Raw genomic sequence first — 25,807 nt, forward strand, 5'->3', positions numbered from 1 at the left:
ACAAAATTATCAGGTAAGTAATTTCTCCAATATTGCTGGTCCTAAGATTAAATAAGGACAAACTCTTAGGCTGCAGTCTAGGCTATTCAAACTAGGGCAGTGTTTCTCTACTACACTGAGTTCTCCATACCTTCACTTGGGTTCCGAGTGCCTTCTCCTGCTCCATACTTTGGTTTACAAATGTTAATAATTTAATTATTTTCAACTACCCTAGTAGTTAATGTCTTACCCATTGAAAGGATTGAAATATATGTAAAGGTAGAATACTTCTCTGGCTTTTTCTGGCTATTTCTCCTTTCTTTGGTAATGATAGGGCAGATAGCTCCTTTCTCCGCAGTAGCGGCGGTGGTGGTGGTGGTGGGAGAAGGAATAGAGGTAAACAGTCTCACTCAATTGCCTGATCTCTACTTCATTAGATGGGCAGGAAGAAGAAGCTGCCAAAATTCTCAGTCCCAAATCTACATTCCTTCAGCAGGCAGTAGGGATGAGCAGTCTTGAAAAATTAATTTCAGTTCATTGGTTTGTTTCGTGGGTGCCTCATTTTGTTTCATTAGTTTTGGAATTAAAAAATATTAGTTATTTTCATTACATTTATTTTTGTTTTTATATTGAAGTTGACTTCACCTCTATAAAAGAAAAAGGGATGACTAGCCGTGGGCCATATGCTGGGGCCCAGCCAATTCTGGGTGCTGGTCTCCAAGCCTTGGGCCTGGTCTTGGGGCCCAGCTGAAGACCAAGTCCTGGTTGCCGAGGCACAAGACTAGACCCAAATCTCACACTGGGGTCCAGCAAAGGCCAGGTCCTAGTCACTGAGGACCAGGCCCAATGATGGGACCCAGCTGAGGCTGGGTCCCAAACACTTAAGCCTGGACGTAGGACCTAGGCTTATTCCAGGATCCGACCAAGACCTGAATCCCAATCATCAATGCCCAGTCCTAGGCCTGAGACGAAGGCCTGGGTCTGATGCCAGGACCCAGCCATACTCGAGTCCTGGTCGCTGAGACCTGGGCCTAGGCCTGGGTCTAATGGTGGGGCCCACTGAGGCTTAATTCAAGTCACTGAGGCACAAGCCTGTATTTAGGTCTAAGTTGTGTCCCAGTTGCTGAGGGTAGACCTGCATCAGAGGTCTAGGCCTGAGGTCTAGGCCCAGGACCATGTCTTCTAATGTCTTCCTTGCTTGATCTAGTGACTACAAATGATGTCCCCACCTACAGGATGCGCCACAGAAACATAACTGCAGCATCTTTCTCCAGGGCATACCGCAATATTTTGTTGTACGACTGTACAAATGTACAACAGTCAAGGAAATTATGCTGTCCAACTTGGAAGAGGTCCAACTTGGAAGAGGTCACCGCAACAATGTCACTGCAGCACATACTGCAGGACTAGGACTTCTTTTTAAGTCTCTGGATTAAAAAGATGTTGGAAAGTCTACTCCCAGGCTTCTGGTTCCAAGCCTACAAGCGCAGGTCATGGTGACTGGGACCCTGCCTTGGTCAGGATCTGGGGCTGAGCACGGACCTAGGCCTTTGGCCTAGGGCTCAGGTCTATGCCTGTGCCTCAGTGACTGGGACCTGGCCTTGTGCTGTGCCCCCACTTCAGGCCTATCCATAAGTCCAGGATTAGGCCTCAGTGACTGGGACCCAGGCTCACCTGGATCCTACATCAGGTCCAGGCATAAGCCCCAGCCTGGGCCTTGTTGACTGGGATCTGGCCACTTCTGGGCCCCGGGCCTAGGCTTGTGCCTTGACATCTGGGACACTGCCTCGGGCCAGGCTGTGAGGCAGACCCATGTCCTGGTCTTGATGTGAGGCCTAGACTCATGCCCAGGTCTTGATGACCAGAACCTGGCATTTGCCAGGGTCTAGTTTTGGGTTCAGGCCTAGGCTTGGATCTTGGTGACTGGGATGTGGCTTCAGTTGAGATGTGGCTTCAGTTGAGCCCCAGCTTTGGGCCTGGGTCTTGGCAACAGGGACCCTGCCTCAGGCTGGGCCCAGGCCTGGGTCTCTGTGATTATAGTAGGCCAAGATTTGATCCTGTTGGTGGTCTGCCTTTTGTTTATTTTTTTTTTTTATAGAGCAAATATGAATATACATTAAAATCTTTGGGGTAGATTTTATGAATTTGCGCGATCGCGTACTTTTGTTCGCTTACCAGGCGCGAACAAAAGTACGCTGGATTTTATAAGATACGCGTGTAGTCGTGCGTATCTTATAAAATTTGGGGTCGGCGCGCGCAAGGGGGTGCACATTTGTGCAACCTGCGCGTGCCGAGCCCAGCGAGCGCTGCCTGTTCCCTCCGAGGCCGCTTCGATTTCGGGGATGTAAACAATGTTTTTACTAAAGTTGGATAATACTTGCTGTCAATTGAATACTCACCTTGCAGTTCCTTAAATAAGACTTTCAAACTGAAGTAACATTTTCTTACTTCTGTTAGTTTTCAGGCTAAGTAAATTATTTTTTTTTAATTCCTATATATTTATTTATTTATTTAGAAACTTTTATATACCGGTATTAGTGGGGACATCATACCGGTTTATATATAGTCCCTTCTACATACAAACATGGTCCAGTGCTGATTTCATGCTTGATTTCCAGAGTTGTGGAATTTCTTATGAAGCCCCTGCCTAGATTTTAAATTTTCCTGAAAATGTCAGCATTTTAATAATTTTGCTATTAGAATTTGATTCATTTTAACTTGCAGTTTAAATGCAGCAACAGTTGATGGTTCTGGCAAATAACGACAACACTGATTGAGGAGTCAGTGCTTAGAGTTCCACTATTGACAAGGTCATACTTGCTTGCTGTGTGAGTTTCTTTGACCTTTTATAGTTTTTTTTTCCTGTTGGCCTCCTTGATGCTTCAAACACAAACATCGCTTAATTTAGTGGTTAGTATTTAAAACAAATCCTGGTATATTTCTTTGGAAAATTTCCAAATATAAGAAAGAAAAAAAAATAGAGGTGTGTTTTTTAATAAGTAAAACTGAAATAGATTTGATCTTTGCTATCCTTTTTCTCATCATTAATTATGTCTTTTTGTTTCTTTTTTTGTCTAGTTGGGTTCTTCTGTGATGTCTGCTCAGGCCGAGAGCACCAGCCCCGATAATAGTGCACTCAAGTATTCAGGTCAAGAAGGGATGTATGCAGGAGTCAGCCTGACCTCCACAGCTGAAGTGACGGCGTCTGTGAGGCAGGATTCATGGTGTGCTCTGGCTCTCGCATGACTTGGCTGAGAATCCTGCTGGATACCCCTCCCCTGCACAGAGTCTGCAGCCTTTAGGTGCCCACCTGTCTTTTTCCCTCCACTCATCCAACTAGCCAGATCGGTGATGGAAGTTTCCTTTCAACGTTTTGGTTTTGGTGCCTTGAATAGAAGAGGGGTTTTCGCAAGGTGCTTGGCCGTTGACATCCGGCTTCTTGTCTATGCAAGGAAAACGAGGCAAGGGGCAAAGCTAAAATATGCTGAGAAAGAGCAACCTCACTTTTGCTGGTTCCCTGAAAATGTATCGTCAATGTCTCCAGCAGTGCTGCCTCTTTGGTGTATATTTTTTTTTCACTTCTTCTAATGGATTGGTCTTTGAGGATCCTCTACTATGCCAAGAGAAAGCGCTGTTCTCAAACTCCAGAGAATGCTTTTTTTTCTATGCACCTCTCCAAACAGATTGCTGCATCTCTTACTCTTCCACCTCTTGAGATTGCTGCATTCCCTCCCATTCATTGATTGCTGCAGCCCCCATATTCTGTCATCTACCCCACACACGGATGAGCTCCTTACCCTTCTCCATCCTCCGCACAAAGAAAAGAGTTTGTTGGATCTCAGCTGCTGTGTCCTATTTACCTGCTGCAGCTTGAAGGTAACGGCACTGAGCTTGTTGGCCACTTAAGCTGTGTGTGTGCCCCCTACTGCCTGACATACATCACACAGATTCACTTCCACTTATTGACTCTGGGATCATAATTAGACTGCAGCAGGAAACTCAAGGCAGCAATTTGGGATTAAACTTTAAGGAGAAGTAGGGCGAGCTTGGGGATAGGGTAGAAACCTGAAGACGTCTGAGATCTGCACAGCTCAGCAGTTTCACCTGGGCTAAAGGGGGAGCCATTTGCTTCCACTTTAGGCCATGCTCAGATAGTTGGATCAGTGCTGGTCAAGTGGCGGTCTGATTTTTCTTACTTGGTTTTGTCTGTTTCTGTATCAGAGTTAAATTGAAGATAAAACACAAATGTTTGGTACAAACTTCTCCAGGTTCCTAGTTCTACGTCTCCCGACTTTCTCTCCCCCAAAAACCAAAACCAAAAAATCCCCCACTGGACATAGTGCTGAGCTGCATTTTTAATTTTGCATATCGCTATTGACTGAAGAATTCACAAATCTCAGTTTTATGACTGAACTGTAACCAGTCAAGAATTTCTAAACAGGGTAGCAAGCAGAATACCTTTCTTCCATGTACACAATCATTGTTTGTTTTTTTTTTAAAGAAAAAAAGTGCAATTTGCGTGGCAGCAATCAGTGTTAAATCACTTGCATATGATTTAACCACTTTGTTTTCCTTGTTTTGTAATGAATGTAAACATTTTAACTTAATGGTACTTTAATAATTTAAAACAAAAGTTAACAAGGCCTCCTCATAAATTTCTTGTATTGTGACAAACATCCCACTGGTGTGTCTTCAATTGTTACTTTTTTTTTTTTTTTTCAAGAACAAATCTTTTCTCAGGAAAATTGCCTTTATTCATTTGTTCACGAGTTTTTAAACAGATGAAAAACAAAAAAACACCCCCCCTGTACAAACGTTATCTCCTTAGATACGTGCCACAACGATGCAAAAACTGAAACAAAACGTCTACTACCTAACAAATAAATTTGTAAATACTTCAGAAGATATTTGGCATCGTTAAAGGGTTAGGATGCACTCTGTATAGTATGACTGGCCCACTATTTTTTTTTTTAAATGGGATGTCATTTGCAAGGTTACTTCATCCGACCTTTTGAAAATAATAATAAAAAAAAAAGTTATTGTTTTTCTTCTGCATCATATGGCTTTCTTTCTTTGTTCCAATTTTGGTAAAGCACAAAATATGGCTCCATGAACAGTTCTAGTCGAGGTGCTTTGAGGGCTTGCTATGGGAAGTGCATGTTCGAGGGAAGAATTGTATGGAATTTAGACACAACCGTAATAGCCTGATCCAGGCAAGCCCATTCAAGGCTGTCAAGAGAATACCATTCATTCCTAATGTGGTCATTACCAAATGGCCCCTGATTAGCTAAGGCTCCCTCCTTATGCTTTGCCTGTGATAAACATTCTTGGGGCCTGAGAGAAACCTTTCTTTGGTGAGCTTCATCAGCATCCTCTCCTCTGCCTCCAAACATTCACAACTAACACAGCTTTTATTCATCTCACAGAGGCCTCAACCCGAAATCTATTTACTTCCCAGTGTAAGAAGTCCAGGCTGCCTCCCTTTTTCCTACATAGTTCCCATTATCTCCAGTGGGAGAAAGTTTGCCAGCTTTATTTGTTTTCGCCCTTGGAAAATCATGTGACCCATGCTGTGCTGCCTTTGTCTTTATAATCTACCATATTCCACCTACCTGAACTATGAAACAAATATCAAGGCAGCTACTGTAAAAGGTACCATTTTTGCAGACTTTATTGTTGTTTTTGTTTTTACTTTTTCATATTGTACATATGCAACCATACTCCTCCTTTACTCATCATGCTTACAACACCGTTAAACACACAGGAAATCAAAGATTAACAACATATACATTCTTTCCTAAACATTTTTTTTTGTATTGTGAAACCCCTTTTGGGGTGGATTGTTCCTAGAGAAAAAACTGTGAAAACAGGCTTTCTACCATGTGAGTAAGGGTTACATTGTACTGCCAGGAGTCACATAGATAAGGACTAAGACTCCTGCACCATATGAGAAGGACATGACTGCTGGGGATACGCTGTATGGAGTCCTACAGGATAGGTGCTGCACACTTGGAGGTCCGGCTAGCAGTTAACCGCATAAACCTATCCAGCTAACTTTGGAGGTATATTCAATAGTGAAACTGCGCTATTGAATATAGCTGGCTATCTTAATGTTAGCCAGCTCCCTATAGCATCCTAACTTTAGGTCAGCTCTTTGACCTGACCAGATTTAGCCAGCTAAGTCATCTGGCTAAATCTGAATATTGGAGTTAGCAGGTTAACTTAGCTGGCTAACTCAATTCCTTCCAGTTACGCCCCTGGAATGCCCCTAACTTACAGGGTCTTTCATCAAAATGCGTTATGGTGTTAACATTATCACACATGTTAACGCCAGTGGCGTAGCCACGGGTGGGCCTGGGTGGGCAGCTGCCCACCCAATTTAGACCCAGGCCCACCCAACTGACACCAGAACTGCAAGGCTGTCGCGGGATCCCATCCCCGCGACAGTGAAGAGGAGAACCCATGCCTGGCGCGCCATCACGGCACACGTGGGGAAGCGGTCCTACAACCATATGGCCGACCGATCTTCCTGTTTGCGGGGGGAGGGGGGGAGCGGAAGCGCAGTGCACAGCTTCCACCTCCTCCCCCCAAAGCAGGAAGATCAGCTGGCCTCTCCTGCTATCTTCGGGCCGTATGGCCGACCGATCTTCCTGTTTGGGGGGGGGGGGGGGAGAGGAGAGCGGAAGCGCCGCGCACAGTTTCCGCTTCCTCCCCCCAGAGCAGGAAGATCAGCTGGCCTCTCCTGCTGCCACTGGCCTCCTGCGTACAGCCGACCGATCTTCCTGTTGGGGGGGGGGAGAAGAAGAGCGGAAGCGCCGCGCACAGCTTCCGCTCCCCCCCCCCCCCAGCAGGAAGATCGGTCGGCCGTATGGCTCGAAGATAGCAGGAGGCCAGTGGCAGCAGGAGAGGCCAGCTGATCTTCCTGCTCTGGGGGGAGGAAGCGGAAACTGTGCGCGGCGCTTCCGCTCTCCCCCCCCCCCCCAAACAGGAAGATAGGTCGGCCATACGGCCCGAAGATAGCAGGAGGCCAGTGGCAGCAGGAGAGGCCAGCTGATCTTCCTGCTCTGGGGGGAGGAAGCGGAAACTGTGCACAGGCTTGAATGTGTATGTGAGGATGAGAATGGGGGCCTTGTGTGTGTGTGGGTGAAAATCGGACCCTGGGTGTGTATGGGAGTGAGAATGGAGTCTTGAATGTGTGTGGGTGATAATGGAAGCTTGAATATGTGGATGAGGTTGGAAGCTTGAATATGTGGGTGAAGTTGGAAGCTTGAATGTGTGTATCTATGGGTGAGGATGGAAGCTTGAATGTGTGTATATATGGGTGAGAATGGGAGCCTGGGTTTGTGTGTGTGGGTGAGAATGGAAGCTTGAATATGTGGGTGAGGATGGAAGCTTGAATGTGTATATATATGGGTGAGAATGGGAGCCTGGGTTTGTGTGTGTGGGTGAGAATGGAAGCTTGAATATATGGGTGAGAATGGAAGCTTGAATATGTGGGTGAGGATGGAAGCTTGAATGTGTATATATATGGGTGAGAATGGGAGAATGGGTTTGTGTGTGTGGATGAGAATGGGTGCCTGGATGTGCGTCTGTGTGTGCATAAGAATATAAGCCTGGGGAGGGGTGAGAAAGTGAGAGCTTGTATGTGTGTCTGCAGAGAATGTGAGCTGGGGGGGGGAGAGCATATGAGAGTGAGAGCTTGAGTGTGTGAGGGAGTCTGTGAGAGAAAGCGTGTGTGTGTGTGTGTGTGTGTGTGTAAGGGAAGAAGACAGTAGTAGAAAAGACACTGAAGAGGAATTAGGAAATGAGCGACAAGGGAAAAAATGGGAAAGAGAGACCAGGACCAACTGATTAGAAAAATACAAAGATCAGACAACAAAGGTAAAATATATATCTATATATATATATAGAGAGAGAGAGAGATGTTAGCAATTTAAATATGTCATCTTTGGGAATGTGCATTCTTATATTTTTGTATTTTGCTCTTAAGTATTCCACTGTTCAGAAATTTTAGTTTCTCAGGCTTTCTATTTTGTTTTTTTCTGCATGTTTCTGTTTCTAATTTATAGTCTCTAATTTCTATATTAGGTAAGGGTCGGTCTCAGTTTTGCCTGTTTGTGACAGAAATGAGTATTTCTAGCATATAGTTTCTCTGTAGTAGTAGTCCAGCCTGTTGATGATTAATTATATTTTATTGTATTTATGAAGATTTCTGGGTTTCTGCAAAGATGGTTCATGAAAGAATACATTAATTTTTGTTTTATTATATGATTGGATTTGATTGTTTTCTATACTTGAAATAATTGAAGTAAATTATTTTAAAGTTTCATACATGACACATAATGGCTGTTGCAAACTACTTAGAAAGCCATTCTAGGGTGCAGTATATGGCATTATTTATCAGTAAGAAAACAACTAGTAGACCTGCATGCCTTGTGCCCACCTATGTTAACCTTGTGCCCACCCAAAAAATCAATTCTGGCTACGCCACTGGTTAACGCATGTGATAAGAATAGTAATGCATGGTGTGAATGCAAATTTTTGGGAGGGGCGGGATCAGGGAGGAATTTGGGTGGGATTTAGTAAAATGAGGGGCAATATTGCCCCATGTGATAGCATAACTCATGGTTTTAACGCCAGAAATAACGACACCTTTTCCTGTTAGGCTGTGCTATATTCCCATAACATAATTTGTGATAAATTTTTAGAATTGCATTTTGGCCATTTCTGGGCTTGGAGAGCGGGGAGGGAAGAGAGAGAGACTGCCTCTGGGGAGGGCCTCCCAGTATGCAACTATTTATATCTGATTAGCAGGGCCATCTAACAGGTCAAGGTGAGGTGGTGGTGCTTTAGGGTTTAGGGGGCTAGGGGCCAGTTTCTCATGTAGAGTGAGACGTACAAACAGGACAGTACACCTTGGTGAAGATTTGATTTCATTTGGCGTGAGGAAAGTTTCACAAAGATGAAATTTTGTACTATGTTGTCTCATCCTAGCTTGATGGTACCCTGTTATAGAGTCCATCAAGCTAGGGTGAGAGAAATGGCATCTCTGTGAGACTTTACTCACAACAAATGACATCAAATCTTCACCAAGGTGTACTCTGCTGTTCGTATGTCTCACTCTACATGAGAAACTGGTCCCTAAACCATTATCAACACTTCACCTCGAGCTATTTGATGTTTGATGGCCCTCCTATACTAGTATGAAGGCTTTGTAGATAGTCTCTCTCTCACTATCTCTCTCTCCTCCCCCTTGATAAATCTAGAGGTTAGCCAGCTAAATTCTGGAAGCTAGAATTTAGCCACATATGTGCCCAAAAATTCATTTAGCTGGCTAATGTCTGAGTTAACCGGTTTAAATGCTTTTGAATATGGACGGAGCCTTTGGGTGGAGCAAATGAGGCTCCAGTTACCAGTGCTCCTCTCCTTGCTGTCTTGTGTTGCTGCTTGTACTGCTTGTATTGCTGCTTGCACTGCAATGCCCTCAGGCCATGAAAGCAGTATAGGCATTGATCATTAAAAGGTGTATTTTGCCTGGTGAAGGATCAATGGTGTGTACTAATTGGTAGGACTACTTTTATGCAGTGAAGCAGAAGATGTATGGTGTATATATGGAAGAAAGTACTTTGTAATATTTTTACATATGTTGCCCTTCCATGCCAGTGGATCTTGAATTTATGTGCCTAAGTAGTTGGAGGTATTTTTGTGGACTTCAATGAGGCATTTTCTATAGGTGTCTGGTTGCCTAATTATATCCTATGAAGCCGGGTAACATGTTCAAAGCATATGTAAATGAGGTAGAGTGACTGAAGGGGCAACTGTTTTTATCTTCTTGACCTTAAATCATGCTGACATCACTGCCTGAGCATTTTCCATGCACTTCCTCCACTCAGTTCTTTATGTGCTAGTGTAATGGGAGTGACTTTGTAAATTTTAAAAGGAATAATGAGCCTCCTGCAGGTTGTAATGAGGCAGGTAATGTATTTAGCACCCCCAGCAGGGCCAGACTGAGCCAGGTGGATGTCCTGGGCAGGTCAGAGTGGCAACCCAAGAAGGAAGTTGCACCCCGTGTCTCTCCCTTCCCCCCTCCCCACTAAAAAACTTAAAATGTCCCCCCTTCCCCACCCCTGGCTGACACCACCCACCCAACTGTTACCTCCAAAAGCGAACCATGGACACACTACCAGGATTGCTGTTCTCAGCGATTCCAGCCGCTTGCAGCATAACTTAGGATAAAAGACACTTCTAGCGTTATTACCTACTTTTTTTTTCTATGATGCGTTACTTCCCTGGATATCTCTGAGGATATCCAGGTAAGTAGTGAGTTATCTGGAATAATTGAATATTGGCCTCATTAAGACTTATATATGTGGCACTGGACTTGGGCTCATGCCCAGACATGGAGGTACTTGTGCCACATCTCTTCTCCCCGCCCCAGAATGTCCATGCTCCGCCCTCATATCGCCCCCATGTTTTTCCGAAACAATACGAGATATTTGCGCATCGGGACTTGTGTGTGCATTTGGGCAGCTTTTACAATCTCCCAAATTTGGTGTGCACCTGGCTTTTAAAATTCACCTTTATGTCATACTTTGGAATTTTCAAAAGTATGCACATAGTTCTAGATGGAAAAAGAACCACAGAAAAAGGAAGTGCAATTGCATGCAAATCTTTTTTTCTTGGTCAATTTTCATTACCCTCGGAAATGGCTTTCAAAATTTCCTTCCCTATGAAATGCTTATGTGTCAGCGAAGTCATACTTTTACTATTAATCAAATTTCAAAGGATTTTATGGCAACTTGTCTTAAGAAAAATATGGGGGAAAATAAGTGGAGAAATAAATGCCATGCCACCAGGGGGAACTTAGTATGACAGGTGCTTGCTTTTTCTTAACAGCTTCTATGAGACCAGTCAGTAAGTCATATGTTCCTGATGACTAATTTGTAATTTAAGTTTTCAAAACCTCTCAGCATAATTTGGCAGTGTAGGTTCAATATATTAGCATGGGCAATGCGGGAGAGTGGTTGAACTGCAAGCAATGTAATAGAATTTCACTCGCTTCCTAGCCAAACATCAAACTCTAAAGGAAAAACACTAGGGAAACCCATGAGAACATATATTTTGCCAAAAATGGAAGCAATGTTTCATGTGACATGAAGGCAATACTAGAAAACCAAAGGGGTAAAAATGAATAAATGTTAGTTGTGTTTAAGCTTAGGTACCTATGCATACCATCAGAGTGAGAGCATCTTAGTCAGAATATGTGGGGAATGTATTATTGCATAATTTTAAGCCATTATACACATGAATTTTTTGTTTCATGAGTTATAAAGAAAACCCTTCACAAGTACCAATGATTTACTTGTTTACAACGAATGAAATGTGTATTGCTCCTTTAACCTCTTTGCTTTTTCTTGTCACATGCCTTCTCGCACTACACTGAGAGGTCTCCCTTTATTCTTCCATTTACATAGTCTAATACCATGTGGGCCGATACAGTAAAAGTTGCGGGAGAGCGGGAGAGCGCCTGCTCTCCCGGCACGCGTATAGGCCACTCTCCTGTGAACGCAATTCAGAGGGGAAGAATATGCTAATGAGGGCCCGCGGTAAAAAGAAGCGCTAGGGACACTAGCGCGTCCCTAGCACCTCTTTTTTGACAGGAGCAGCGGCTGTCGGCGAGTTTGACAGCTGACGCTCAATTTTGCCAGCGTCGGTTCTCAAACCCGCTGACAGCCACGGGTTCGGAAAATGGACGCTGGGCCGATTTTAAATTTTTTTATTTTTTTTTATTTTTTTTATTTTTGGGGCCTCCGAATTAATATCGCTATGACTTCCCTGGCGCCGGCAGAAATTAACGCCAGCCTTTGGGCAGGCATTAATTTTTGAAAGTAAAATGTGCGGCTTCACTGCACATTTTGCTTTCTGGATCGCGCGGGAATAACTAATAGGGCCATCTACATGCATTAGTTAGCCCGCGTTTGGACGCGCATTTTCGATACGCTATTACCCCTTACTGTATAAGGGGTAAAGCTAGCACGTCGAAAATGCGCGTCCAAACGCGGGCTAACTGTGCTCCACCGGCGCGCACTGAACTGTATCGACCCGATGGAGAGCAAAGACAGGCATCACATCATGACATCAAATGTGTAGCAAAAGCAACCAAACTGATCCTTTGGACATACTGCATCTGTGTGTGAAATAAATTATTTTGTGGTCTGATGTTATATGTGATCACCTCTTCCTGTAGCTTTCTGGTAATAAGGTACATTGTTGAAACAAATATGTGCACCGGAGATACTGGTGAAAAGTTTGGATCAAAACTCATACTGAAACATGCATAGTTGATATGAAATTGTGCCAATAGAATATTTTGTTTATTTGTGTGGTTATCCGTATGTGAAGAATGATTAGTTTTCAATTTCCTAAACTCATGAAAAGTTAAATTTCCTGTTTCAGGTTGAGATATTCCATACCTTTTGGCCCAGATTTTTATAAGTATGCCAATACAGTCTGATCATAACTTATTGGATCTATGCATGTTTTCTACATAGGTTCAATATTTAAGCATATTCTTCATAATGCATAGGCACTAGGCATATGCGTTCGTTGCTCCAATCATTTGATTTGTTTCAGCAGTACATGTGTATCTGACAAATGGATAGTGTGCACGCAGAAACCAAGATTCATTCATTTCATTTAATAAATTTATTAATCGCCTAACACTGCAAGGCCTAGGCGATATACATAAAAACATACATAATAATAATAAAACAAAACATAAATAATATACTCATTTAAATCGGGTTTCATAGAAACCATATCATATTGCACAGATCTAACATTAGATGGTAACTTTGCAATAGCCACACGGGCGCACATGTATGCACAAGTGCTGGCTCATGCCAAGGACGTGGCCATATTATAACATACGCATGCATGGTATAAAATAGGCTTTATGCATGTACATATGCGCAAACTTTTATATGGATGCATGCATGTACGTGCAAATGCCTCTACTGCGTAAGTGGAGGGATTTTAGTAGACGCGCTCTGACGCAATTACCAGTTTCCCCAGTTCGCCCAGGTAAAGGATAAGACTTCCTAACACCCCCTACTTAATTAGCCTCCCTTTTACTCTGTTAGCCCCTACCCTTAAACCCCGCAGACTAGCCTAGTTTTTTGTTTGTTTTAGGACTTACACGCCATCCATAGCAGAAGTAAAATTATGCGGTAGGAGACCCCGGCATGCGCTTATGTGTGTATTTATGCATTGGTTTCATTCATAAAACCTGGAATGCCAATGCCCTGTCCAGACCATGCCCCACCTCTTTTTCAGAAAAAAATGTTGTTCATGTACCAGAGATGTACTTGGGCGCCTTTTAAAATCTGCGCAGCATGCGCTGGCCCACCTTCTGCGTATATGTCCCACCTTGGGCACACACCAGGATTTTAAAATTCACCCTTTATGGTATAGGTGTATGTACATGTGGAGTACATATGCACACACCATTCGTTTCTGCACATACACTATCCATTTTTCAGGTATGCGTGTATCACCGAAACAAATCAAATGAATGGATAGATACATGCTGAAATTGTTGTCTGCATGCAACTTAACAGTTTCCCTTGCCATTGTCAATAGGATGACTTGGGATCAGGATCTGGTTTCCCAAAAAAATGTATTAACATGAGGAAACACTACTTAGATCTATTCCCACATTGGTCCATAAGATCCCCTAACAGGATTTTGCAACCAATATTCATGAGATACATTTATATTAGTAATGTTTATTAGCATGAAATAGTTACCTTAAAAACCTAACCTTCTGGGGGTTTTTGGGGAATGGATTTTGAAACTACTGAACATTTTTCTCTCCAGAATGTGATGGCCCCTACATTCAATCTCGGTACAAAAATGTCATCTTTTTTTCTTTCCTTGCTTTACTCTCTTTCTCTAACAAACAAGTCATCTTCTTCCAGATGTTCTTTCCATGCCCTTTATGAAAGTGTCAATGACTGGCATATTGGAGCAAAAACTCGCATCCAAAAGACTCCGCTATGCCGCATTTGTTTACCTGCTTCCAAGTCTGGATTTTCCACTAGACAGTGTAAGCTGCTGCCTAAGGTCACCTCTTCCTCTCTTCCAGTGACTCTTTCTTCAAAGTACCCTCAGCCTGAGGGGCAGCATCCTGTTTTTGATTCACCCCTTTAAAGGCTCAGAGGTGGGCCAGCAATATTCGGAGTGGTGAAAAATTGCCGCTGGCACATCTCTGCATCTTTAAGGTCTGATAGGACACTACTCTCTCAGGTTGAGCAGCATTTGAGGGGGGGGGGGCTGTTGTGTGGAGTAAGAGATGCCCCTTTCACTATGATACTTCCTTGGGGAGGAAGTACCTCAGCCACTGTGTATAGGGACACCAAAGGCATGCTCCCAATGAGTACATATGAAGGAAAAGCATCACTTTTCTAATGTTTACAAAAAAAAACCCCAAACGTGATAATCCAAAATGCCAATAGTATGTCACAATCTGAGTAGAGACGCTCAAGAGTATTAATGACCTGTCATAATAGGCTTCATCTTATGCATGAATATGCTGGATGAGTGGCGACATGGAACCATGTTTCGAACTCCCGTCGTTCTTTCTCAAGGGCTTAGTTCAGCGTTGTATTTGTAGTCCGTCTTGATTTGAGATTTAAGCAATCTTAAATCAAGACGGACTACAAATACAACGCTGAACTAAGCCCTTGAGAAAGAACGACGGGAGTTCGAAACATGGTTCCATGTCACCACTCATCCAGCGTATTCATGCATAAGATGAAGCCTATTATGACAGGTCATTAATACTCTTGAGCGTCTCTACTCAGATTGTGACATACTATTGGCATTTTGGATTATCACGTTTGATTTTCTGCCATAGTTTTTGTATTCACTGTAATTGGGATTCACGTGAGTTGCTGTTGATACAAAAAAAACCCTCTATAAAACAAAGACTATTTTCTTATGTTGGTGTATTATAATTGGTGTTAATTAGTAAATGGTTATTTTATTGTTTAATAGAACATTATATGCATTTGCCTGTGTTTTCAAAGAAATTCTAAATATCCTCTTATGCGCGTAACCCTTTTAAAATCTTCTCCATAGGTCTTTATCTTTATCTGCTATTACATTCTATCTAGTGTGCCCAGTTTACTTCCTGCTGCAATGCCATAGACCCCAGCTGATCCCCTCACTTCTTTGCACTTAATGATCTTCTTACTTGCTCCATGAGTTCTTGAATTATTTTTTATTTATTTATTTATTTTTGCCCCTTTTTTTTTCTTCCCTAGGAAGTTGTTCCAAGTATCTATCACCCTTTCTGTGAAGAAATATTTTCTGGTGATATTTCTGAGTCTACCCCCTTGGAGCCTCATAGCATGAGCCCTAGTTCTCAAACTTCTTTACTTCTAAGAAAAAAAAGAGTAAAATAGTTTGCTTTCACCAGCTCCGGGCCAAACTACTTTTTATAAATATTGTTAGGCCTCTCTGTAAATTGTGGACTGAAGTCTTTAATGACACAAACTAAATGTATCCAATACATTACATACTGAATACAGAGCAGCTGCCAAAGCACACACTGCATTGTAGACCTGCAATACAGCTAACCTACAGTTGACGTGCTAAAATCAGGACATTTTTAGTTCTGCCCCTTTTTTTCAGTACAATACCCTAAAAATCGGTACAGCCCATAAAAAATCAGGACAGTTGGCAACACTAACTGGATTCCAAACTGGTTGAGTGATAGGTAACAGAGGGTAGTACTAAAAGGGAAATATAGTTAGGCATCTAATATTGATATTCAGCACTATCTGCAGTAAAGCAGTTATGTATGTAAGTGGATGTGCAGAGAGTAATGCTAGAATTTTATAAACATTGAGGCTGGAGCTGCACAGTTGATGAAATATCACGGAGCTCTGCTCCAAAGGTATGTACATGTTTCAGTGTGCCCATATATTTCCAAATGCATACCTTTCTCTACCTATTTTATAAACATATGTGCGTATATTTTAGGTACGTAAAAAAATATAACGTACGCATAATAACTCCAATTTATTTGTGGAGGCAGGTATTTTATGAAGTATGTACATTTTGAAAATATTTGCAGGCATATTTGAAATCACCAGTTTCCTAGCGTGTAGCCAGATGGACTCAGGACCAGTGGGTATTGTGCTTTTCTGCTAGCAGATGAGAGACTGAGTCAGATTTCAAAGCTGACGTCACTCTAGATATACCCCTGCAGTATATCTAAAGTGACTTCCCCTGCAGCTCTTCAGTATCTCTCCGTCTCCTAGCAGATGTGGACACTATCCCTCATATAATATAATAGTGTTAAGAATTACAGCAAAGAAGAAACAACATTTGCCTTTAAGAAGATCAAGCCCCTCTCTCCTGTGGTGATACTAAGGGTTCCTCTTCTAGTTGAGAATTCCTGAGGTGATCTCCGATATCCCTCAGAGGTGTGCCTTGGTCCGGTAGCAGGTTCCCAGCGTGGACTTAGCCCCCTGGGTGGCTGAAAGGCAGCGGGTGCAGAACTGAGCCTGGCGGTGAAGGTAATTCCCTCTCCCCGCGCAGCTGGAGACTGGCACACGATCGTAAGCGCCGAGACCAGGTAAGAAACAATATTTAAATTCAGGTCTCCGGTCTCCAGAGCTCGGATTGCCATACCGACTTCTTCTCCCAGCGAGGTCAAAAGGGAGCACCAATCAGATTGAACAGCCTTGTTTGGGCTAGGCCCCAATCCGGTGCAAGGGTCCACACATGTGGAGACCCTCGAGGGGCACTATCTTACTCGCAGGGGTCGTCGGCGCCATCTTTCCTTCTTGACCAGTGGCATGCGCGGGGCAGGCTGGTCAGCCGATGCTCCTAACTTGCGCGCGGAAAACAGGGTCGTGCGTACAACTGAGCGCACACCGCGTGCATAACCAAGCGCACCCCTCATGCACAACTACATGCTCAGCCACGTTTACAGCTACACGCACGCATTGAAGCTGGAGGCAACAGTACTGGCGCCCAAGAAGGCCAGAAGGCACTCTCTTTGCACAGCCTGCCACATAAGAGCTGCACAGCCTTAATTGGAGTCCTGTCTGTGTCAACATTGCAAAGAAGCCCAGGGGGAACCAAAGCCTGGTCCCTTACTGTCGGGAGATGGTTCCGGAACTACCAACAATAGCTCCCTGGATTTATGTATCTCCGAGATGGCTTCCCCACAGGAGGGCACCTCTGGGGCCCCTACTCTGACTCCCCCTGGGATTAACATGGACCCAGGGACCTTCTCCTGGTTGGAATTTTTCCAGGGCCTGCAAGCCTTCGTTCAGGCACAATCAGCCCCGGATGCGTCCCGGGTTCAAACCCTGCCGGAAGCACAAGATCCTCCCAGCCCTGCTCGGATGCCTCAAGACATGCCTCGCCTAACCAAGAACTTCCCTGACAGGGACCCAGACACCTCAGATGATGAGGGTGACTCCCTGGAAGAAGGAGAAATCCCTCCAGGAATGGAACCATACCGAACCATGCTTCACTTCTTCCACAAGGATGAATTACCTTGTTGCCCAAACTGAAGATGCTGGGTATTCCAAGCCTGGACCCTATGGTGGAACCAAAGGAGAACCCCATCTTGGTGTCCCTTTGTAAGGCCTCATGCTACTTTCCAATGATTGAAGCCATCCAGGAACTGATTGACCTGGAGTGGGATGCCCCAGAGGCCAGCTTCAAAGGGGGTAGGGCCTTGGAAGCTCTATATACACTCTAGAGTCAGCGACCAAGGAACGCCTGCGTTTCCCAAAAGTGGATGCTATGATCTGTGCCATCTCAAAGCGAACAACGATTCCTGTTGAGGGAGGGGCTGCATTGAAAGATACTCAGGACAGATGATTGGAATCCATCCTTAAGCAGGCCTTCGACGCAACAGCGATAACACTGCAGATTGCTTCCTGCTGCGTACTGGTGGCACGTTCCTGCTTGCTCCTCTCGAGAGAGGCAAATAACTCCGGAACGTATACCGGTGATACGTTGGAACCTGCAGCAGCCTTACTGATGGATGCAAGCTCAGACATGGTGCGCACCTCAGCCAGGGGTGTAGCTTCGGTAGTGGCAGCCAGAAGACAACTATGGCTACGGAATTGGTCTGCGGACGTGACATCTAAAGCGAATCTCACAACAATGCCCTTTAAAGGATCTCTCTTGTTCTGAAGCAAATTGGAGACGTTAGCCAGCAAATGGGGCAAATCCCCAGTGCCTCAGCTACCAGAAGATAGGAATAAAAGATCTCAGTGTCCCTCCCCCAGAAGAACGAAGGGCAGAGGCTTGCAGCACTTTAGACCCTACAGAAACTCACAGTTTCAGGCAACTCGTCCCTCCAGAAGGTCCCAGCCCTTTCGGAATCATCAGACCAAGAGGAGAGCAGGCCCAGGGGCAGGCTCCAGCCATGCTCCACAATGAGAATGAGCCGACCCATCCACAGGGAGAGGAGATAGGGGGTCGACTTACCCTCTTCTACCAAAGATGGGTCGAGATAACGTCGGTCAATTGGGTACTAAACATCATTCGAGAAGGTTACTCTCTGGAGCTCCACAGCATCCTTTCAGACAAATTTATGATGTCACCCTGCCACTCCCACACCAAAAGACTGGCAGTAGAAACCACTGTAACAAGGCTACTCAGACTGAATGCAATAACTCCGGTTCCCATGCACCAACAAAATACGGGGAGCTATTCCATCTATTTTATCATTCCCAAGAAGGAAGGATCTTTCTGGCCCATCTTGGATCGCAAGAACGTCAACAGTCATCTGTGGATACTACACTTCTGCATGGAAACTCTTCGCTCCGTAATAATTTATTTATTTATTTAACAGTTTTATATACCGACCTTCATGGTAAATAACCATATCAGATCGGTTTTCAATAAACAAGAATATAATTGGGGTCGCAATTCAAGTAAACGAAAGGTAAACAATAGGTAGAAATGAGTCAAAGTTACAATCAACAGGGTAAGAGAACTTGGAAGCTTGCAGGAAGCTGGAAGGAAGACAAGGCAGGAATTAAATAAATACAAAGTGATAATATAGTGCGTACAGGTTAAAGCATAATGGTGCCTTAATCTGGAAGAGTCAGAGTCCATTTGTGAGAATAAACACTGTGGCAGCACAACCGGGAGAGTTCTTAACCTCCCTGGACCTCTCTGAAGCCTACCTTCACATCCCAATCCATCAGGATCACCAGTGCTTACTGCACTTTGCGATACTGGGTCACCAATACCAGTTCCGAATGCTACCCTTCGGCCTAGCAACCGCCCCCAGAACTTGGTACACCCTTACCTGGACAACTGGCTGATCAGGGCAAAGTCTTCGGAAGAAAGCCGGCAGGTGACCAGCAGAGTCAAGAGCCTACTGCAGGACTCATTTGGGTCGTGAACATGAGCAAGAGCAGTCTACAGCCCTCTCAATCTCTAGAGTATCTAGGAGCCCGTTTCGACACCAAACAGAACAAAATCTTCCTCCCTCCTCTGAGGAGAAGGAAACTGATGGAACAATTATGATGATTGATGACCAATGCACACCCCAAGGTATGAGACTATCTTCAAGTTTTCGGCCTCATGGCATCAAACCTGAAGGTCGTCCCATGGGCAAGGGCCCATATGCGACCGCTCCAGCGCTCCTTACTGTCACGGTGGAACCCACTGTCCCAGGGCTACTCAATTTGCCTCCAACTACCAGCAGAGGTACATTCTCAGCTCCCGTGGTGGCTACAGGAAGACCACCTAAGCAGAGGAGTAAGCCTATCCCCACTTGCCTGAAGAAGCACAGTTACTCAAAGGCCGTGATTGACACCCTGCTCCGAGTGCACAAGTTCTCCACATCCCTGTCTTACATACGGATCTGGAGAGTATTTGAATCCTGGTGCGAGGACTGCGGGATTCTCCCGTGGACAGCCAAGATTCCCATGATTCTGGAGTTCCTACAGGATGGTATGAAGAAGGGGTTGTCACTCAACTCCCTCAAGGTCCAAGTATCCGCACTGTCCTGCTTCAGAGCCGAAGTGGACGGTATCCGGCTATCAACCCATCTGGATTTGACCCGATTCCTGAAAGGTGTTAAACAACTCCGACCACCCCTAAAGTGGCCAGTGCCTCTATTTAATCTCAATCTAGTATTAGACTTCCTAGCTGGGGCTTCCTTCAGACCAACACCATGCCTCTTAACATTGAAGAAGGTATTCCTGGTGCAATACGTTCAGCTCATCGCATCTCCGAACTACAGGCACTATCCTGTCGGGAAACATTCCTTAGGTTCACGCCTGGAACCATACAACTGTGCACTGTCCCCTCCTTCCTACCAAAAGTGGTTTCCGAGTTTCACTTGAATCAAAGCATCTCACTACCATCTCCGGATGCACATAAGGTCTCAGAAGACTCACGCCTTCGCCATCTAAATGTCGGCAGACTCCTACTGCAGTACCTGGAAAGATTAGAACCGGTGCACAAAACGGATCGCTTGTTTGTTCTTCAGAGCGGGAAGAAACAAGAAGAAGCGGCCTCGCGGGTGACCATAGCCCACTGGATCAAGGAAGTAATCAAGGCAGCCTACATAGAGACAGGAAAGTCCTTACCACTACAGGTTAAGGCTCATTCTACGAGGGCACAGGCAGTTTCTTGGCAGAAACCAAGCTACTGTTGCCTGCTGAGATCTGTCGGGCGGCAACGTGGTCCTCCATACCCACCTTCTCCAGGTTCTACCACATGGATGTTCAAGCCCGAGAAGACGCAGCCTTCACCAGGGCAGTATTAAATGGGCCAAGGGCAGCCTCCCGCCCTGTCAGGGAGTAGCTTTTGTACATCCCACTGGTCCTGAGTCCATTTGGCTACACGCTAGGAAATGGAGAAATTACTTACCTGATAATTTTGTTTTCCTTAGTGTAGACAGATGGACTCAGCATCCCACTTACAGCTGCCCCAGAAAAGGAGAACCTCAGATAGCAAACCTTGAGACTAAGCAAATAAGGGTAAGCCACGGCTTACCCCTAGTTCAAGACAACCACAGTTTTCCGGTGTCTGCGTTAATTGGTTGAGTGCACTGGCTCTCCAGTTTCTAAATTAGTTGAACCAGTTCAAGTTTTAATCAAGTTTAATCAAGTTATTTAAACAAAGATATATCCACAATGGCTTTTTGAAGAGAATACTGCAGAGCTGAGGTTACTGCAGGGGTATATCTAGAATGACGTCAGCTTTGAAATCTGACTCCGTCTCCCATCTGCTAGCAGAAGAGAATAATACCCACTGGTCCTGAGTCCATCTGCCTACACTAAGGAAAACAAAATTATCAGGTAAGTAATTTCTCTATTTGTCACTACTACTGCCAGATGAGCCAGTCCTTCTCTAGTTCACATAGACCCTTTAACATTTCATCCAGACCTCCCCCACAAAAATTGCAGACAAGTCCAATTTCACTTGCATGAGAAGGATTGCCAACTGGCTCCAGATTTTCAGGTCAGGTTGAGCCAGTCCTAGTTTTACACCATTGTATGCTAGGACTTATTCTGATTTCCCTATTGCATTCCCTAAGAAAAGCATGCAGGGAAGTAAAACCAGGACTGGCTCAACCTGTCCTGAAAATCTGGAGAAAGTTGGTAACCCGCATGAGTCAATTAGGGTTCATATTAGACTCAAACCTAACAATCCCTGATCCTGTTAAAGCTATAGTTAAAGCATAGGGGCTGATTTTAAATGGCTGGCGTGTGTAAAAAATGGGGGTTATGCACGCTGCTGGGCCTTGCGCGTGTTGCATGCATTTTAGAAGGGGCCCGGCTGAGCGTGTAACTCCTGTTACACGCAGAAGTGGCGAGCCAAAGAAAAGGGGAGGCGAGGGGCAGGGCTGGAGCAGGCCGGTACAGCCGCCATTTGCCACACAAAAGTTGCAGAAAACTACCCACCTTTGTGCACACTGCGCACACACAGGTTACAAAATCCGGCGCGCATGTTATAAAATGGGCGCGTCCATTAAAATCTACCCCATAATGCGCAAGTTAAGGCCACCACTTGATTTCTCAGACTTCCAGACCGTACTACAGGTTTTGGTGTTTTCTAGCTTGGATTACTGTTATAAGCTCTGTACTCTGATACCAATCAGTGTTTTTACTTTTTACTCCTTTTTCTTTTATACTCTGCCTATCTCTTCTCTTATCCCACTCTAAGCCTGTCTTTTCCCTCCCAAATGTGCCTTGTTTTTCCTCTTGCCTTTCTCTTATATTCCCCTCCTTTCCATTCCTTCTCTTTCCCTCCTTCCTAGTCATTTCTTCGCGTTCCATCTCATACTCTATTATATCTCTTATCCAGGTTTCCCCCTGACAATCCCTTCTCTTCTCTCCTTCCTTTCTTCCTTTCATACACCATACCCCATTCCATCAACTATTCTCCTCTCTCCCATCCAGTTCTCCTAATCTCCTCCTGATATCTCCTGTTGATTGCACACTGTCTGCTGTCTGTGAGCAGTGTGGTGCCAGCAGGTAACTCTTATGTTCTCACAGTTTACTGCAAATGCAGATCCTGCCATAACCTGAACGGAAGAGCTGGGGGAGACTAAAGTGGAAGGGGATGGCAAGGAAATGGACAGGGGAAAAATTAGGAGTGAGAGGAGGAGGTCATAGTACCAGCAGGCTAGCTGGTGAAACCATTGTTTCCATGATTCCACAGCAAGTCTGACATTTTGCAGGCGTTACTGTGACCATGGAAAATGGGTTGATGAAGTTGTACGATATTTTATCTTTCAGAAGAACTTATTATTGAAGACCGATGCATTGCAAGGCTTAATACATCGATTTAATCTTAATTTTATGAGTTTTAAATCATCTCCTCCCTAAAAGAAAACAATTTGGGCAAAGCAAAGACACTAGCCAATTGTTTTCTGCTACCACACAACAAACAGCCCTATGACTTTGTTGTAATACCGCAGAATCTATTTGATCTCTGACTTTACCTTAATTTTCTCTCAGCTACGGATTCTCTATACTTATTCCGTGCTTTCTTGAATTCTAATATTGCTTTTGCCTCTGCCATCACCCCCACTACCACCATTCTGTTAGACATTCAAAGGACCATATTCATTCATTGTTCCCATTTTTTTTTTTTTGGGGGGGGGGGGAGTTAATTTTCAAAAGGATGTACATTTGTGGCATAGATGGTTCTGGTAACTTAACAATGAGATTTTTCTTTCATGGGCTACATGCAAGGAAGTAGGAAGGAGGTTTCTTATGAGAGTGATTTCCATCCGATAAAACTGTATTCAAATGTATTTAGTGTCCCCCTGCTGGGGATACCCCAGTGGGAATAGGCACAGATCTAATGATTTTTATTCTTTGCAGGGAATAGACCTGAATATTTGTGTATTTGTATTAATGCATTTTCTTATATGCACCTTAGCTATAAAGTAAGGCCTTACATCTTTAGGCTATGCTGGTCATAGTCTCCACGGGAACAGTGTGCACCCTGGTGCAAGGTTTATTATTACAACTCCTTACTATTGTGTTAGTTCATGTCTGAAATGTGGAAAAATTGTGAGTAAGCATCCGTCCCTCTCATAATTTGTTTTTTTGTAGGAAGGGGAGAGTGTTGTGCCTCTTGGGCAAGCCACTAGATGGCCCTATGTCCCTGCATTGAAAAGTAAACATCTCTGTGAGCAATCCATCCTCTTCTGCCCCTCCCAACCTGGAGGGCTGGGATTGGTTGCCTCATCCTATTAGTGAAGCTAGTTTAATATTTGGTGTGGTCAGTTTCAGTTAACCTCAGAATAGTAGGGATACTGTTTTTTTTTTTTTTGTACCCCCGGTGAGGTCCTCTGCCTCATCAGGAAATTTAGTTGGAGGAGATTCTCCACTGTGCACCCCGTGCTAGAGGAACTCCCTATTATTTTTTGCAGTGAAATAGATTTTTGCTGGATCACCTTTTGGGACTCCCATGAAAGCGTTGAAGACTTGTGAGCCTCACTCAACTCCTTAGGTGAGGCAAGCACCAGTGACAGTGTGAGATTTTTGATGGCTAAAATGCATCTTAATTTAGAGGGGATTGCTGTTTAACCTTATACCCTTTGGAGAAGATTCCCACTGGACCCAAAAGACAAGGGCTGAAGAACCTATGAGCACTAATCTACTCCCTAGATGGGGCAAGCAATAGTAACAGTATAGCAAAAATCACAGAAAGATTTTTCTGGTAATGTTTTGGTGGGAGGTTTTTTTTTTAAATCTACCCCTCATCATGGGGATCCAGAGCTGGGATAGCCTGGTTCCTGATTATCCAAGACTTTTCCTTTTGAAAAGTCACCTCCATCTAAATGTTGAAGAGACTGAAAAAGATCTTTGGGGACCCCCCCCCCCCCCCTTAGGATCTCCACCTCTATGGGACCAGGACACAGGCTGGATGACTGGGAATGAACATCTGAACCAAGGTAGGATTTTTCTATGATAAAGGGAGTCCTACCTACCATAGATTTTAATACAGTGCTGGGACAGTTTATACACTCAGAGTAAAAATGGTAACTAAACCCCAGGAAAGAAAGAGAAAGGACATTGACAAATAAAACAGAGGCATCTGTAAACCTCACAGCTGCATTTTTCCATTCCTGATAAATTGGACTTTACTTTGACTTTAAGGAATCAGTAAACTTTTCTTTTAACACCCAGCATGTTGTCCTGCCTGTTTGTCCCAGGATCTCACCCCTTGGGATTCACCTCTAACAACAGCCAGGAAGAGAGGAGCACACCACCACCTGGGCCATAAGCTTAAAGTTTCCTTCCACAAAAACGATCCACCCTTGGGACATGCTTCATGGAGCAATTGGTTCAGGAACCAACAAGAGAGGGAGCAATTTTAGATTTAATCCTTAGTGGAACACAGGATTTGGTGAGAGAGGTAACGGTGGTGGTGCCACTTGGCAATAGTGATCAAACATGATCAAATTTAAACTAATAACTGGAAGGGGGACAATAAGTAAATCTACAGCTCTAACACTAAACTTTCAAAAGGGAAACTTTGATAAAATGAGGAAAATAGAAAAAAACTGAAAGGAGCAGCTGCAAAGGTTAAAAGTGTTCAACAGGCATGGACATTGTTTAAAAATACAATCCTAGAGCCACAGTCCAGATGTATTCCACGCATTAAGAAAGGTGGAAGGAAGGCAAAACGATTACTGTTATGGTTAAAAGGTGAGGTGAAAGAGGCTATTTTATCCAAAAAACATCCTTCAAAAATTGGAAGAAGGATCCAGCTGAAGAAAATGGGATAACTCATAAGCATTGTCAAGTTAAGTGTAAAACCTTGATAAGACAGACGAAGAGAGAATTTGAAATGAAATTGGCCATAGAGGCAAAAACTCATAATATAAACTTTTTAAAATATATCCGAAGCAAGAAATCTGTTAGGGAGTTGGTTGGATCATTAGATGACCAAGGGGTTAAAGGGGCTCTTAGAGAAGATAAGGCCATTGCAGAAAGACTAAATGAATTCTTTGCTTCCGTATTTACTAATGAGGATGTTGGGGAGATACCAGTTCTGGAGATAGTAGTAGGCCAGGTTGACAAGATGTAGTAGGCCAGGTTGACAAACTAAAGAGTAGCAAATTACCTGGACAGGATGGTATGCATCCTAGGAAACTGAAGGAACTCAAAAATGAAATTTCTGATTTATTAGTTAAAATTTGTAACCGATCAGTAAAATTATCCATTGCACCTGAAGACTGGAGGGTGGCCAATGTAACCCCAATATTTGAAAAGGGCTCCAGGGGCGATCCGGGTAACTATAGACCAGT

The 25,807-nt window shown here is 44.1% G+C and overlaps 1 protein-coding gene across 5 annotated transcripts in view; it reads left to right on the top strand.

The window, feature by feature from the left end:
- Positions 1 to 5,034, top strand: part of GATA6 (GATA binding protein 6) — a 61,413-nt gene extending 56,379 nt beyond the window's left edge. For all 5 annotated transcript variants that reach the window (XM_029591116.1, XM_029591117.1, XM_029591115.1 and 2 more), the window contains one exon: positions 3,058 to 5,034. In XM_029591116.1, the coding sequence (XP_029446976.1) occupies positions 3,058 to 3,225 (168 nt within the window). In that variant the 3' untranslated portion in view covers positions 3,226 to 5,034. The remainder of the gene's footprint in view (positions 1 to 3,057) is intronic.
- The last annotated feature ends 20,773 nt before the right edge of the window (positions 5,035 to 25,807 follow it).

The sequence above is a fragment of the Rhinatrema bivittatum genome, chromosome 2 (assembly GCF_901001135.1).
Source record: "Rhinatrema bivittatum chromosome 2, aRhiBiv1.1, whole genome shotgun sequence".
NCBI classification, from domain to species: domain Eukaryota; kingdom Metazoa; phylum Chordata; class Amphibia; order Gymnophiona; family Rhinatrematidae; genus Rhinatrema; species Rhinatrema bivittatum.